The sequence below is a fragment of the Anarrhichthys ocellatus genome, unplaced genomic scaffold (genome assembly GCF_004355925.1).
Source record: "Anarrhichthys ocellatus isolate YVR2014 unplaced genomic scaffold, GSC_Weel_1.0 scaffold10, whole genome shotgun sequence".
NCBI classification, from domain to species: domain Eukaryota; kingdom Metazoa; phylum Chordata; class Actinopteri; order Perciformes; family Anarhichadidae; genus Anarrhichthys; species Anarrhichthys ocellatus.
Genome location: NW_022280040.1, coordinates 881,291 through 899,326, shown reverse-complemented (window position 1 = coordinate 899,326; position 18,036 = coordinate 881,291). Strand labels below are relative to the sequence as shown.

Below are 18,036 nucleotides of genomic sequence, written 5' to 3'. Positions count from 1 at the left end.
CACACACACACACACACACACACACACACACACACACACACACACACCAATTATCAAGATCCTCACATTCTCATAAAGCTAAAATAGATATAAATGACCCGCGAAGACAGTCTGGCTCCCACGATGCAATGTGAGGTGTATTCCTTTTAGCTTATGAATAAATAAATATAGAAATTAATAAATAATGCAGAGGAGAGTACAAACAGATGAAGCGCAGCAGGTTTAAGCAGGCCAGAAATGGAGGTAAATTGGAAGCGGCATGCCGTCGCTTCCCTGTCATAAAATATTCTGCCGTCTGGTGTTTGGTGCTTTTCACACCAGTTATATCTCAGCCTCTGTGTCCCTCTTTGATGTCTATGGGTGACAGGTTTACAGCGTGAGGGAGAGAGAGAGAGAGAGAGAGAGAGAGAGAGAGAGAGAGAGAGAGAGAGAGAGAGAGAGAGAGAGAGAGAGAGCGGAAAGGCAGGGATCCCCCCTTTGAGAGAACTTGTGGCTTCATTAAAGACATTTTACTGTCATGGAGGAGAAGATGCCGGCTTGGGAATACGTAGATGCCTGTACACGAACCTCCGGTATTCATGCACACACTCACAGTGACGATGAATAGAGCATTCCCATTGTGGTGGCTCGATAAAGTTACACTGTACAGCTTCTCAATGATGACTAGTTGTAGTTAAAAAAAAACCCTCATATATCTCATGACAGCCCTTTCTTTCCCGCTCTATTTCTCTTCATTGCTCTCTGTTTCTACTTCTCTGTCTGTCGTGCTCCCAGTCTGGCACAGTGGAGGACGGAGGATGCCATGAGAGAACAAAGTGTGCTGATAAAAGACATGCCAGACCCTCACACACAAGAGATTCGTTCTGAAGGCGACACAGACATTTCGTAAAATACCACTGCAACAGGGACCGAGAAGTGTGTCAACTTCGCGTGAGTCAGTGGGACTAGGCCACTCTGTCTTTCCGCCCGCTAGCTTCCCAAAGTTGATTAAGCTCAACACAGTGCAATCTGTTTACAGGGACTGCAAAATGTGTAAAAATTGGCGCGGATGAGGAAAACAGAAAATGGACATTCTCTGGCGATCTGAAAATATTTGGTGTGGCCAGGAATCCACAAAGTAAGCACGTAAATGTCATGCTCCCCCTGTTAGCGCAACCTTTAAATGTACTAGAATGTGTTGGTGTTTGTGAGTGTGTATGTGTACGAGTAAAATGTTTCGATTAAAGGCTTGGAAGCGGTGAGTTTTCTGTGGATCAACCCAACCCAGGTGTTAACAGGGGCCACACTCACGCAATACACACCCATTTGCAATCATGATGTCATCAATGCGAGACACAAAGAGCGAGAGACTGCGTGAGAGGGAAGGAGAGGCGGCATGAGCTCATGTCTGAAACGACACGGAGAGGAGACGGAGAGGGAGGGGTGGGTGTGGAATAAAGGGACGAGAGGTGGAGAAGGAGGAAGAAAAAGAAAACAAAGACGCAGAATGAGATGGAGAAAAATGGGATTAATATTCATGTTGTGGACAAGAAGGTGGGCACAACATTGTAAAGTGAAAATGAGGAGAGAGGGAATGGGGGCTTAAACCAATAGGAGGTGTAATGTGACCAGAGAAGAAGACAAAGAAACACGACGACGGAGGGAGAAAGAGAAGAAGAAAGGAGAAATGTAGAGAAGGTGGAAGTGGACGAGTCATTTTCTTTCTTTGAAGTTTGAACGTTTTGCTTTTGCTTTTATCATTATCCATCATTTTAGAATATGTGATCATCAGTACTGCTTTTCTTACTACAGTCAAAAAACAAGTTGCGGTGTCTTCTGCAACCAGTAAGCAGAGGAAACGGGTTATCAGTGCTCTCGGGTTTCTTGATGTCTCTGTGTCAAGCTAGAAAAAGAATTCTGTGCTTCTTCTTGAGTGAATATCACTCATGCTTAAAAGTCTCAATGTTTTGATTCCCTAATCATTGATTTCTAGATTGATATATAATCAAATGCAATACGATAGGATTAACTTTGAGACACTTAAATAACCTGAATGAATATTTTCATAAAGCGTTTTAAAAAGCATCACTCAAAAGCTTTCACATCCAACTTTGCATTACTATATATTACATATGCAATGCAATCCCCAGTACACTGCAGGACTTCGCATTAGGATTTCATGTTTGGAATTTAAATTAAACCCTTACTGCAGAATCCAGAAACTCAATTAGATGTAGTAGTTGGAACCAGTCACTTCATACAAAACATTACATTAATTCATTAACTGTCTTAAATTAATAGATATTTTTAATTAATCACTTTTTTTCCATTAAACAGTAATTCTGGCTTGGTTTTGGTTGCGGGCACTTCATGTGTGTTTATGGGAGCCTTTAGTAAATGGGTGCTGTGTTTGAAAAAAAAAAACACACCGTCATTTTGTCATTCCAGTGCTGCTCCCAATTCATGTGTGTCAAATTACCATCTGTAAGTAAATGGGGAAGAATTGCGCTGACAGACGCTGCAGCAGTGAATGGGACTCATTTATTGCTACACAGGCATACAGTACATTATGCAAATCAAAAAACTATGAAGGAGGTGAAATCAGGAGAGAGACAAAAAAACGTTGACAGATGAGAGGCATGACTTTCAGTGACATCAATATGCCCCTAAATCCCATTACAGAGAGATTGGAATATAAGCATACATATGTGGTTACAGTAGGTCTTTAGCTCACTCTTCACCTTCATCTTCCGCCCTTATTCATTCTGCCTAGCCTGACTAGGCCTCCCTCTGCTCTTTTCCTCTTTCCTCCTCTAGTCTTGTACCTCTCTTGCTCCTTCCCTCTTCCTTATCTCGCTGCCATCCAGCGCTTTTCCAGAGGATATTGACACTCCGAGGATTGTTGTGAGCGAAAAATGATTCTCATCTCCGCTCACTCTGCCGAGCAAACCCCCATTCCCCCCACGCTGATGCTGCCAAACTCACCGACACTAACAGCTTATGACACACTATAGCATGAAGATTTGGTTTTTCATTTTTAGAAAGAGGTGATTTACTCTAGATTAGCCATGCACAATGGTATTACAATTAGGTGGAACTTGAATCTGACAAAGCCCCACAAACTGCTCTGTGAAATCGCTTTGTTTCTTCTGGTTAAACGGTTGTTTTGCAGAAGTGCGCGGTGTGAAGAAAAATGTCTTTGACTCGGAGTCACTGTGGTGAATAAAGCTTGTGAACATGGGCCAAATGGGGCTTGTCTCTTGGGAGTGCCTGGCCTCTACCTCTTTTCTGTCGACATGTATCAAATTCCACCTTGCCAAGAGCAAAGGCTCAACCCTGACTGATCCCTCTCACTTTTCTCCTCCTCCCTCCATTTTCCCTCTTCATCTCGGAGGCTTTCTATGTTTCTGTGACATTGTGTGTCATTAACTCTGACTGTTGCTTTCTGGCTCATTTACCATGCGGATGTCTCGACACTTAGGAAGAGAAGTTGGTGTGCCAGCTGCTTCTGAATGTAAACCGATGATTTATTCCACTGATACTGATCAATTTTATGAGATCTTAATAACGTCTGATGGATAAACAGCGCCAGGTTGCCATCACTGTCTTATTCCCTGAATCAACAACCCATCCAGCAGCTCCATGCAGTTTCCATCTGCTTTAAGCTAATTATTGATGTTTGCCAGGCAGTAAAACCACAACAGTGTTGGTTCTTATAAAATCGTAGCCAAAAAGAGACACAAATTACCAGTGCAACATCGAGCAATAAAAGCTGATATTGTTTTCATTTGTTGGGAGACTAATCAGGGCGGGGCAGACAATCGAAAAGGCTGGAAAACACACAAAGACAGAAATCAAAGCTAAACATTTCACATGAGGAATGAGAAATGTTTGGCATAAGAGAGAATGTGATTTTTGGCCAGTTTAAGAGTCTTCCTGCTCAAATGGCTTAACATAGCTTTAATTCATGTTTTTTGAATATTTTAACCAAATTGAATCAAAAACTTCCTGTGTCACAGTAACCTATTAACTACATTAGACGGTTAATAGTATGTTTTATGTTAACTGCAAAATGACAACAATTTCCCTCAAGATTTCAGTTTATTTGCAGCAGTGTATCTATTTTTAATCAAATCTGTCAGCGCCTTCCTGATTGCTACAGGATGATCTGCAATGCCCCTAATTATCTCTCTCTCTATTATATACAGTATCTCTATACAATGTCTCTGTCTTATTTTCTCAGAAATAACACTGTGAGAGCTAATCACACGCAGGCCTTAAACCCTGTTACCCTGCAGCTAAACAAGTCAAGCGTGTATTCAAATGAAAATGCCAAAAACATTTGAATTGATTTTCCCAGTGAATTTGTATGTAATTACTTTATTCAATCATGCCTGTGTGTTTTGCTTGCCTTTCTGTCTATAAGGCACAAATGCATTACAGTCTACCTCTCTTTCCACAGCTCTCCTCTTTATCTTTCCCTGCTAATGACAATAAAAGACTTTAAATCTTAAAATTGACCAATTACCTCTAATATTTAAATGAAAACATGTTAATGATTTCCAGAGCAAAACATAGACCGTAAAAGGTCAAAGGAGAGAATTGAATAAATCATGTCCGTATTTTGACTTTGACTTTAATTGTATTCAAATGAGTCGTTTATTTTAATAAGAGAAAATGACTCAGTCAAACGTAATGTTAAGGCAGCTGAAACAGCATTTTGCCCATGTAATATTACAACACCCAAATGAAACCAATCTCATCAAACATTACACATTTATAAACTCTACCTGGTTGGTGGCAGCGGAATCACTTATACACTGCAGCGACAATTCTGTTTGAGTTGATATATGGAATGAAAATGCATTTAATTAAATGATGATGATAAAAAAAAATCTAAGTTCAGGTGGATGTTTGTGCCAAATTTGAAGAAATTTCCTCCAGGGTTCTTGAGATATAGCGTTTCACGAGAATGGACCAGAAGGACGGACGTACAACCCAAAAACATAATGCCTCTGGAACACGGCTGTTGCCAGCGCGGGGCTTCAAAAAATAAATGAACGCCCCTGTGAGGATTTCTCCGCCACCTAACTTTATATTCAACAGCAGGTGCATTGAGTAAAAACAAACAAACAAGAAGCAAAAGCCAATCAAATCAGGCTGAGACATTTATTTTTAGCAAAGGCCTCAATTATCCTCTAATCTGCTGCTTGCGCCAGACAGACCATCCCTGTATGGGCGTATTGAGCTTTGCCGGCAGCATTCCTGGTCGTCCTTACAACACTCTGGCAAAGACCCAGAGAGGCTCCAGAAGCCCCCGCCTGAGACTGAGGCTAGCAGGGTTGCCATAGAAACCACTGAGCCCACCAGGAAGCCGAGAAACTCGGAGAAACCACAGACAGAAAGGTTGCTGTAACACGTGCCCATACTATACACACACAAACTCAAACAGATTTGTAGGCACAGAAAGAAACACTCATCCAAACACTCATCATCAACAATAAGTGTCTTATTGTTGTAGGTTAACTGGTGATCCCTAGTCCCTGTGTGGTGATGCTGCCCGTCTGTTCTCCCCACACTTGCTTTTTAAAGCCCAATGCAAGCCTTTGATTTGATCATATCTTCTGCTACAATATCTATCTTCCTCTCCTTTCAGACTTTCTCTCTTAACTTCACATGTTCTACCAGTTTATTCTATTGACTTCCCTCATTAGCCTAATTCTCTCACAACAAACACAACGTGGCCCTTTGTTAATTAAATTATAATGCATGGCTTCATCCACTAGTCAGAAAAAAGAAAAAAAAGACAACTATATTGCAGTATCCTCAGCAACTATCACACTTCGACCATCATGGCATCGTAACGTTTGACATCTGTTGAGCCCTGTAAAAGCTCATTTGAAGTTTCAGCTCATTGTGTAGACTTGATCCTAGTTTGTGATTACCACTTAATGGTGTAAATCAGTGACAATGAATTTAATGTGCCAAAATCCCCCAGCAGCTCCAAAGTTGTGCTCCTGGCTAGCATGGTGGAGGAAGCCAGGTGAGCCGTCATACTATGTTATTACGAGGTGACTACAGGCTGGCATTAGTGTTGAATTACTTCTAATTGGAGCAACTTGCTACAGGCTCTTTGCCGTTGACTTACACCACTTAAACACAAGCTTGCATACAGTAAACAAGAGCAATGCGTTAGAAGCCGACCAAAGTGGAACGGATATGAGAGAATGCAATTAGAGATGTAAATGGGCTTCAGGTTACTCTTTACAAACCTACAACAGAGACCACAACTGAGCATTACAGGGCAGGAGTCCAAATTCATGTAACTTCATCAAGATTAAAAATGACAGTGATCCAGGCAATGATTTCATGTAACAGTTGGGGGGGATGCTTCACCAAAGAATAGAATCATAATTGGAAAAGCGTTTATCAGTACTCACCAATGAGCTCCTTGTTCCTGATGTCCAGGGCCATATTTCTGAGAGCGGTGGCCACGGCACACACCACCTTGTCGTTGTCTATCCTCAGTAACTCCACCAGGATGGGAAGGCCTTTCTCCTTGCGTACAGCCGCCCGGATGTACACCGACCACTGACAGGGAGAAATGAGAGGGAAGGCTGTTAGATAGCTAAAAATGTTATTGCATGAATAGCAGCCTGGCAATACTATAAAAAACAATCCCACTGTGTATTTGTGGTGGAAATGAAACAGGAAGATTGTTGGAGTTTTGTGACAATTTGCAGCATTTTTAGAATCTAGAAAGTAAAGAAAATTTCTATTTGTAAAACCTAGTTTTTACTAGGCAACAGCAATTACAATTATCCACACAGCATAAACAAAAGACAGGGCATGGCAACAATACGGAAATGATTCTCTTTTGCTTGTGACACTTGTTTGGTTCCCTTAATAGGAACTCAGCATGCCTGTGTATTGTGTAATAGGTTATTTTCAATGCACGCATTTGTATTCCTCCACTGTCTTATCATCACTATGCTGACTACTTTCTTTCTTTCTTTCTTTCTTTCTTTCTTTCTTTCTTTAACCAGACAGACAGACTAACAGATTGGGGTTAAAGTGGTTGCAGTAGGAAAAAGGAAAAAAAGAGACAGACAAAGCACGACGGTTGTGGAGTGGGAGATGTTATCCAGGGTTAATATGAGAGGGGCTGAGGCATTACACTGACTCTCAAGTGATATACTGTGAGAGGGAAAATTACACGAACGATAGAGAAGAGTTTTGAGCTTGGACACCACTCTGTCCTCCCTCAATATCTATCAAGCTACGCTTAAATGGACTACCGCTCGACCCTAAACGGCTAAAGTGGTGCCGCCTTGTGGGTCAACTGTAGAACAATGGGGATGTGCCAAACAGCACCCAAGAATAGATATTAGTAAGCGAAAATAATATCCAAGGTATGTTAAGGTTAAAACACATAATTGTTTTTCTTAAAGACCAAAAGGGGCAAACTGTGGTTCAAATAATCATTTTAGGAAATAATTCACCCTTTGAGGGAAAGGATCATAATGTATTTACCGTACGGTCTTAACCAAGAGCTTAGTGAGCAGAACGTAGAGGGAGTCAGCAGTACGCGAACACAGCTTCTTTGGAAACTGTTTCCAGCACTATTCTCAAAGTCAGGAGAGGAGACACAGCAAAGCACACACACGCACGCAGTAAGACCCCAAAATAGATAATGGGATTTCCTGAAGACCACCTGCCTCCTTCTCCCTTGGCTTTCTATAGCCTCCTCTGCCATCATCTCCGCTCTGTTTCTCTGTCCATTCCACCAGCAATGGAAACTCACAAAAACCAAAACCAGATACACACACACACAACTCCCACACACATTTCCAGAACCACAGAGACATCCCTCTCAACCACAGCGCGCTAACTTGTCTGTTAACTGAATCAGTTCAACTTTTCATGTACAGCAAAAGTAAGCTGACCTTTTTGACTGAGTATTATTGACCACATAAACATTTCCATCAACATTCTCACACAGCCTGTTTACAACCAACAATGCCTGACGCAGTTTCCCAAGGTCATTCCCAGATTAAGCCCTCACACCTTCTGCCTTTTAGCCCCACACACCTCCCTCATGGCTAAAGCTGCCTTCACCAATTTCTCCAATATTGCCGCATGACTCATACATTATGACCATCTAGCTGTTTCCATCAGTCAGCTGCTGTTGAACCTTGGCTCTATTCCCTGGTGTGCTCAGGCTTGGAGCCTTTACATTATTACAGTAATTGCATTGCTGCTAAACAATATTATATACTATAAGGACACACAAAACATGGGCTTGTGCTTGAAATATTTCAAAGTCAGCAGGATGGTGCAGTGAGCAAATAGAACACTATACCAACTGATTGAGTTTTCGAGTTGTTTATCCTCTGTACTCTGTGGCATTTGCTGCAACCGAATCAGCCTTTGGATTTGTATCAAGCCTGAACTGAACTGGAACCAGGTGATCAAGGTTGCATTTTGTTCGCACACGCCCAACCTGTCTTGGTGTCCTTGTTGATATTAAACACTTTGTTAACTTTTTTGATGGATATATTCCTGCCATGGAAATTATATTTTTTACTCAGCAAGGTCATTCCGATTTATATTTGCCCATCCTGCAAAAATCCATCCCTCTCTATGAATCTATCTCTACCACATTACTTTTCAATAATCAGAAGCCAAGCCAGAGCTATGTACTGTACTACATCATTGTGTGTGTGAAAGGACGCTTTTTCAATGGCACAGAGGCTGGGTGCAGAGCAGTTCTTGGTCACAGGCTGTGAGAGTTTCAAAAAAAGGACTCGGTCATCAGATAGGTAGCCTCCACACATAATCACACAGTTGCACATGCACATTCATGTACACACACACACACACGGTAGTTTGTCTTACTTACGATATGAATACTGTTTAATCCGTGGTTTATCCACACAAATAATTTTTGTACAATTGTTTGCCGTTGCATTTAATGCATGGCGGAGAAAAGACAGATGAATCCCTTTCTTTCATACTCATGGACAATTAAATGGGTATAATTTAACACATTTACAGTTTCCTATGTTTACCTGCAACACCAGTGCTTGAATGTGGTTTTCGGTATATTTACCTGATTATACTCTTGCTCTATTTATGTGTGACAAAAAAAGTGAAGTGAACAAATAAGACAGCAAAGCGTTTGGGAAACATTTCAAACCTAGCCGTTACCTTCCAGCTGCCTGCGGCCAGGTTCTGCAGAGCCCCGGCTGCTCCCTCCAGGGTGTCGGGGTTGGAGCATTCAGACAGCAGGGTGAGGTAGGGTTTGACGATGGTGGGGTGCCACAGCATCTGAACCCCTTTGGGAGGCTCCGCTGTGTCCGGAAAGGGGCCCACGCCATCCCACTGTGAAAGAGGAGACAGAGTTAATCATTTTTATGTTAAGCAAGGTGAGATGCTAACCACTGGCGGTCTTATCTCTATAAACAGATTCTGCATTCATATGTAGGATTTCATAGAAATTCTTTGGTTGAATGCCGGTAAATGGTCCTTGTGGCGAGTAAAAAGAGGCAGAAGGCACCGGCCAAAATGCAATCTCATAACATGACGGCTACCATCTGACGATGGTTTAGCTTTTTAGTCTTTTTTAGTCTTGGTCTGGATATCTTCTGGCTACACTAGAACAGAAATATATTCAGAGACTAATGGAGGTCAGCTGAAACATTGTTTTGGAGTTGTTGCACTTAACCTAGACCGTCACCCATTGGTTTGTGGACTATTGTTTTGAAGCCTCGAGTTTGTGTTTTGGCCATCGCCATCTTGGATATTTGCGACCGGAAGTGACAGGAGAGGGTGAAGTACAACTGATTTTAAGGCGACCAAAAAGTTCATGAACTGAAACACACAGGGAAAGTTGCAAGTCGAAAACAAGGCCAACTCCAAAATCGGACAACGCCGTGGTAGCAACCTGTCAAACACAAGGTGGCCACACCCTAAAGCAAACCCTGCTTTATCATCTATTTTAATCTAAATGGGACCATACTTTACAAACTGCACATCATGCTGTGTTGAAGAAGACTTGAAACTGATAGAGACCATAAACTCATTACAATGTTTACTGATGTAATAAATCAAGTGAGAAGTAGCTTCATTTTCTTACTTATAGACAATTGGACTTCTTTTTGCAACCAGAGGAGTCACCCCCTGTTTAAAGCACTTAATGTTGAAGAAATGTTGGTGAGCCTCCCCACTCGTCCCCTTTGCGTTTGGAAATTCATCTGATTCCATATTTGCAATATTCATGAAAGACAGATATCTGTGGATGGGTATTCTCATGTGTCTAAGTGCATGCATTACTACATCTTCATTCAGTACCCTCTGACCTATTAAAAAGTCAAAGAGACGCTGAGTAAATCGCTCCCTGCCGACATGCTTTGTAGGAACGATTGGTAATGGAGGGGAGAAAGGGCAACAAAATAGAAAGGCAAGAGATGCATGTGAAAACAGAGACTATGAGGGAATGTTTCACTCCTACATTTGCTTTGAAAAATAAACCTAAAGCTCCATTCCCTTTTACCTCCATCCTCCTCCTCACCTCCACTACAATGGAGTCTCTTGATGTGTGAACCTCTTTGTTGAGTGACATGCCCAGACCTCTTTCCCGTAGGCATGAACCCACAGCTAACTCTCTTTCTCTCTCTCCTCTTTTATTTCTATTTCATTCCTTTCTCTCCTGTTTGACATTAATATCTCCCCCTCCTTTTCTCTCTTGTTTGACATTAATATCTCCCCCTCCTTTTCTCTCCTGTTGATTCCTTCTCCCTCTCCCTTGACTTTTCTCTCTCTCTTTCTTTCTTTCTTGCTTGCCTCCATCCCTCCCTAATTTTTTATTCTATTTCCATCCTTCTCTCTCCAGTTCTCAGTTTTTCCTCTCCCTATCGACCTTCTCGGTTTCGCTCTACTGCTTTCCCTCCTCCCCTGGTCTCGAGGTAAACTAGGCTAGTGTGCGTCTTGAGAGAGGGGCTGTAGAGTGTGTATGTGTGTGTGTGTGTGTGTCTGTGTGTGACTGTGCGTGCCTGCATATTTTTGTCTATGCATAGATTCTCTTATCATAAAATCAAAGGCGTCTTTTTAGTTTGAAGTGTGTATAACAAGAGGCATCAACTCTTGTGCAGTAATGTACTTTCTGTTGCCTACAGACATCCTACACACTAAGTCTGAATTTATGATGTTAATTTGTGTAACTAAAAGGTTCCAGTGATTAAATGTATCAAAGATTTTCAAATGTATTTCCTTCAGTACAAGACACAAAAACATTTTTATAAGAATGTGAATTTCCATACATCATTGTTTGTATCCTGTGCCTGCATGGTAAAGAATCGTAAAACACTAAAGCTGCCACATTCACTGCGGCTTGAGCTCCACATTGTCTGCTATGGGGATCAGGTTATTAAGTTGCAGGTGTGCAGCTTGACAATGCCAGAAAAATAAACGATACATTCCCATTCAAGTTATCTGGTCAGACATCTGAATACCAATGTTATCTCTTTATGTGTGTGAGTATGTGTGTTCCAGTATCCATTAGGAGTGTTTAGGTCCAGTTCAGGCTCCAGTGCTGATCCCTGGCCTTGCTGTCTTAACCTCTAATAAATGATTAAGGAGACTACATTGCAGTCTAACTGCTTGAGTCTCTCTCTCACTCAGTTTCTCTATCCATCATTTCCTTGTCTCTCGCTCTCTCTCTCTCTGACCCAGTCTTATGGCTCCGATCCTCCTCTTTCCGTCGGTGCCTGTCTGTCTCTCACAACTAATCAAATCAAGAGGCAGTAAAGAGGAAAGGAAAGGAAAGATGTACAGAATAGAATCAAGAATAAAATAACACATTTTTTAAACCACAATGCTAAGAAAGCCTGGCAGGGACTACACATTATCACAGGTTATAAACCTAAACGCATACCATGCAGCCATTGAATTATTCTGTATTAGTCAATTAGACTTGATCCATTTGTTTTTGTAGATTTGAGTAAATTATGCGCCGCAGCAGGCCGAAGCAGTTGATATAGCCACGAGTTTACCAGTTAGTGGCATCAGGAATACCCACAGTTTTAACCTGTTAAGGCTGGCAAATCTCAGAATCCGGATGACATTGGCTGGAAGGTCTTACAGTCATATGCTGATTAACTTGCATCTCATTTTCAAAGGATTGCCTGACCAGTGGAAGCTGCCTTTGATTGTACCTGTGCCCAGTTGCCCTTACCTCAGTCCATACGAAGTGCTTTGAGCAGATAGTATTAAAACATCTATTCACCATTCTTGGATCCTTATCAGTTTGCATACTAGTCAGAGCGGGGGGTTGAGGATGCATTGCTCATAATGAACAACAGCATGTTTGAACACCTTGAACAACCTCTCAGTCTTGTAAAAATTGGGTTGTTCATTTTAGCAGTGCGTCTAACACCAACCCCACCGGCTGGTAGGCAAACTGCTGGATCTATGGGTTGATCCAAGGCTCATTCTATGGATTAATGATTTTCTTCTGAATCGTACCCAGCTGGTTAGATTCCACACAGTCATTTCCTCTTTTAAGTTTGTAAATCCAGGAGCCCCAGAGGGCTGTGGTTTGTCTCCCATACTGTATACACTCAATACCAATGAGTGTCTCCACTCACACCTTCTTTTAAGTATTCAGATTATACAGTCTTGGTGGTTTTGAAGATAAGGTATAGGGAACTATGCATTAAATGGTGTTCTGGCAATTCCCCTGAGGTCAATGTGACTAAAGCAATGGACATGGTCATAGATTTTAGACGTAGAAGAAGTGAAGTGCCACTCACCAAGGTTAATAATAAACCCATCAAAACAGTTGATACTTACAAATACTTAGGGATAGAAATGGATGACCAGCCATGAATGTGCTACTGCAAAGTTACCTTGCATCACAGCTGGATTCTCACAATGTCACAAGATCACGTGAGAATCACAGGATAATATATCAAACAGAAATCCATCCAATCAAACTTTAAGTAATGTTTGTGTCTGGTAAGCCAGAGCACAGACCAATTAGCATCCTGTGAGGAGGTGTGTCCGAGACGACACGTTCAAAACCTAAAGAGGTTAGCGTATAAGCTGCAATAGCATCAGTTATATCAGAACTGGAGAATATTTTCATTTGAAAGAAGAGCTTAGAGCGGCACTGAAGGCTTCTCTTGATTGGAAAAGATATTTTTTGTTCTTCTCCCGACAGGTTTTGTCCAAAGTTTGATTTACAGATGGTTCGGGCAATCTCCTTCCAAGTATTTATTTAAAGTGGCTGCCCTTTCCCAAACAGTTTCCAATGACAGCTTCTGAAATGGTTCAGGTTAACTGCAAATGTCAAAAATCTACAACAACGAATGTTCTTCCAAGGGAAACTGTACAGTTTCGATTTGGTTGTAATGTCTTGCAACTGTTTTACAAGCCCATCCCACCAAGCATCCTGTCCTTTGGCCTTATTTTTGTGTTTGATAACATGCCCAACCAAGATCAAAATAGGTTGCACTGCATGATCAGGTTGGTGTGTGGGGTCATTGGGGCGTTATTATGAATCCCACAGCTTTTCTCTGCAAGACCCGGCCTGTGTAGCATTCAGGCGCTAGGATTAGCCAGGGGTCCATTCTCGCTGAGGTATCAGTAACCTGATATGTTCAGGTCCTATGCCCTGATCAATGGGCTATCCTGACCCTAACTACTTGAGGTCAATGCCTAACCTCAACCAATTGTCTCTGCATCAACAATCTACGCAGGGCGGGTCTTGCCAAGAAATGCAGTGGGATTCATATATACACGTCACTGGATGTGACCAGATGTCAGCTGCTCAGTTGTGTAAAGATCTCATTCTGAGTAATGCTGATTGCATCCTCAGGGAAGTGACCCTTCTCAAACTCTATGCTACAGGTTCCAACTAAGCTATTGGGGCAAAGGAAGGATGCTGAATGGGAAAATAAGAGCAGCAAGATTCAGAAGCGCTTTGTTGCTTCAGCAATTAGACTTCCAACAGACAGGGACAGTCCAAAAACATAGAATGTGATGTTGTTTTGTACAGAGCTATGTGGAATGGAAATTCTTATGCAGTACTTGTATGGTGCAATATCTTTTTTATAATATTGCTTATAATATTGATGTAGTCTCTTTATTCGTGTGTGTGTCAGCGTATGCTAGATCGAGGGTGCTTGGAATTGCTCTGCATGTGTGTGTGTGTCTCTCTCATAGCAAGAGTTCTACTATCCCACCCAATTCAGAAAGGTTCTGATAGAGTTTTGGCCATTTTGTTGTGTAAAGCTTTAAAAATGCACTATATTAAAACTTTATCTCTTCCTTTCTCCTCTCTCTCTCTGTCTGTGCATATGGGTGTCAGGTGTTTCAAGACACAAACGGCAATTGGAAAGAGCAAAAGAGGCAGTGTAGCAATGAGTTGCATTAGCTTGGAGACCCAATGGCTAATAATGGATGAAATAAAACAAAACAAAGCTCTGGGTCTCAGGTGTGGTTTGGGTCTCAAATATCAGTCCAGTTAAGTATGGTTGGGTATTAAGGATGCAAGTACGGGCTGTGTTTGTGCCTCGGATTTGGGCCCATGGGCAATTTTGACATACACACAACATAGTCTAAGAGTGTGCTTTTGACTTCAGGAAAACATGCAGTCTCGTCCATGGAGAGAAGTCCACCTCTACCTTAACAGACTTGAAAAGTGCATAAGAGACTAGACCGCAGGGAAGGGGGAGAGCAAAATCCAACTGGGAATGATGAAGCTTTTAACCTGAAAAGTTAGGTTAAAAAGTGTGAAGAAAAAAACGTTTTGGCCCATGTATTGGCTTATGAGCAGATGGGGGACAAATTAGAGTAAAATCCAGAATAAACAAGTGGAGAGGCTTCCATAGAAGGCACAAGGGTTCATATGGCCTTTCCAGTCACATGATCTCAACCAAATTGACCACCTATGACAGAATATGGACTGGTGTGGTAGACTGCGCTCTCCACAGCCATCATCTATACTCGAGGAAGTATAAGTAACGAGGAAGAGTGGTGTTCGTTTCTCCAGTAGAGTACCACAAACTTGTGGAATTTTTGCCAGAGCATTGAAGCTATTCTAGCCAAAACTATATTTTAAGGTATAGACGCACATTTTTCCATTCACTGTATTCATTCCATCAAATTATATAATAGTTATTTTCCTTCCACTCATCATCACCTCTGTCCTTACCTGATCGGCCCCCTTCTTTTTCTTCTTCTTCTTGCCCCAGCAGCCAGAGCTCTCTCCGTCGCGGCCGTTGGCGTCACAAAGCAGGCCGTCCAGCTCCTCTAAACCCCCTTGCTGGCCCTTGGACGTCTCGGCAGCCAAACGGTACGACAGGTTTCTCAGGATGCAAACACAGTTCTCTACAGTCTGGAGATAAAGCGAGTCGGGAGAGATGAAGTGAATTAGGAGGAAGAAAAGGTAGGGAGAGGGTTGAGGGGATTAAAAAACACAGATATGAATGAATAAAGTGATAACGTTGAGGTGGAAGATTTGTGTTTGAAGCCATTTAATGAAACATCTCGCTTGAAAACACAGCATAACGTAAAGTCAAAGCACGCTGCTAAAAACCGCCCACCCACACTTTTACACTATCGGCCTTCCACCCCCACCCACGAGCCAGGCAGACGAGGAGAGTGAGAGATGGAAAGCGACAGAAAGGAAAGAAGAAAGATAATCTCACAGGTAATATGCCTCTGTATTTTGTTAGCTCCGACTTTGAAATGAGATTAGAAGAAACAAAAGCAAATGAGGAAAAATGACAAGCCCAATATATTGTATCACACCCCATTAAACACCAAGTTTAGAAGCAAACCTGCTGCGCGCGTGTGTGTGTGTGTGTGTGTGTGCATGAGAGCAAACTAATTCTTACAGGGAACGGTGTCTATGTTTAAGTGTGCACTTTCACCGAGCGTGTGTACTTGCACTCGTGTGTCTAATATCACTGAGAAAGGGGAGTCATCGAGTCAGCAGAGTGGAAATTAACAAAGACAAATCATCAATCTTCTCTCCGTCTGACCGTTGGTTTACACAAAAAAGAATCAAGGAGTATAATTGAACAGCCTCAAGAGATGCAACAAACAAAACAATGTCTCACTCCAGCGAGCTGCAGTCATGTCTGAAATTCTATTCACATGCTATTATAGAACGATGTCGGAGAAGTTTTATTTACAATTTACTTTGACATTTCATATTTCGATCTGTTATTTCACATTCATTCAGTACCCTGTTCTTTCCAGCTGCAGGGTTTAGGGAACAAAAAGACTTTCAAAATGATTATGTGGTACTTCTTGTCTCCGCACGAAGGGTCAGAGGTAGGGGCCAGTTACCAAACAGCAACCGTACAACAAAAATTCCATTCTTATTAATTATATAAGAATCTACACAGCAAACGAATACGAGACCACAGCCATTGATGTTGATAAAAGGCTTTGTGTGTATGACCTTGTGTTTCTTTCCACTCTGTGCTTTTAGAATATACTTGTCCATGACACTCCTCTGGGACACTAGATGACATACATTAATGGACTTACAGTATACTTCTCCCTGCAGTAGCAACCGCATTTAATGCAAGCTGTTAAATATCAGCATCATAAAATCGATAAAATGTCAGCATCATATTGGATGTGTATGTAGAATGATGAGCTAGTCTATTAGGTCTTGTACCATCATTTCAAATGACTGTATCAGCTATGTTAATGAGTTCTTAGCTGTGTGCAGGTTCATACTGTGAAACCTATTTAAGTGTCTCTAAAGCTTCCTCACATCATTGCAATCCCTTGCAGCATTATAGATTGTGTTTCATGGCACAATCGACTATAAAACATAATTGTCATATAGTGGATATTCCTCTGATCTTGCACATTTCTGTCTGGATCTGTGAACATGAAAGGCAGAGAGGAAAGAGCGGAGACTGTCTAGATGATCAAAATGCAAATCCTGAAGAATGCTGAGAGTGATGGTGAGGGGAATTTTTGTGAGAGCACGAACTGAGTTGGAACTGACTATACAAGTATATGGGCACATAAACTGGTTGGTAATCAGTGATAATGTTAGTTTAACAACCTCGGTGTTTTCAAACTGTTTCTGCTTAGACTGAAAAGAATTTGCACAAAGTAGAGGTAAAGTGTATCAATCAGTTTTTGACTCCTTGAGCTCTACTATATTTATATGGCAGACCAGATTAATCTCCCACCTAAACAGGCAGATGAGTAGAGAATGTAAGGTGGCAGTCTGGGCAACGCACGTGTGCAAAAATGAAGCAAAAAAGGCAGTACAAAACGAGCACATGGCTAATGTGCGTTGCTATTTCAGCAGTGGCCACGTGCTGGTTCACCTGCCAATCAGTCTTTGTTACTGAGGTGACAGCAGTACTCCTCTGGTGACTGCCGTCAGATGGTGAAGAAGGGCGGGCAGTTAAGCAGTGATTAAAGAAGGCCATTTAGAGAAGCTGGGAAAACAGGGAGACCTTGAGAAGTCAGCCATCCACAACATTGTTTATGTAGTATTGACTGGCCCCCACATACTCCGTCATGAGCACACATACAGTATACGCTCCACACCAACGTGAACGCGTCCTCACACAGGAAAACACAAAGTGAACATAAACCCCATCAACTTTGACTACTGGCAGAGACACATTGGCAGCAGGAGGTGCTGCAACACTTTGAATTTGAAAGCTTTAATTTATCCTGAATAAAATGTGTTGATGAACTGCACGCTCCTTGAAAACTAATATTCATCTTCCTTGTGGAAGCTGGCAATGAAAGGAGGTTGTTGTTTTTTTTATTTTTTTTATTATTATTATTTCTCACCTCCTGTGCAATGAGAAAAATTCAGCAGTTTGTCTGTGTCTACAAGAGAGGGAACGAGGCACGCTTTCTCTCTTGCAGGTTTGAAAATGCACATTTACTGCTTCACACTCTTTTCATTAATGCATTTATACAGTCATGCACATTACATAACACAAGCTAAGATGCTCACACACACACACACACACACACACACACACACACACACACACACAC

The 18,036-nt window shown here is 41.8% G+C and overlaps 1 protein-coding gene across 5 annotated transcripts in view; it reads right to left on the bottom strand.

Annotated features, from left to right (window-relative positions):
• Positions 1-18,036, bottom strand: part of ctnnd2a (catenin (cadherin-associated protein), delta 2a) — a 221,379-nt gene that overhangs the window by 25,688 nt on the left and 177,655 nt on the right. For all 5 annotated transcript variants that reach the window (XM_031849928.1, XM_031849932.1, XM_031849929.1 and 2 more), the window contains exons 17-19: positions 15,197-15,379; positions 9,190-9,363; positions 6,420-6,570 (exon numbers count right to left, since the gene is read on the bottom strand). In XM_031849928.1, the coding sequence (XP_031705788.1) occupies positions 6,420-6,570; positions 9,190-9,363; positions 15,197-15,379 (508 nt within the window). The remainder of the gene's footprint in view (positions 1-6,419; positions 6,571-9,189; positions 9,364-15,196; positions 15,380-18,036) is intronic.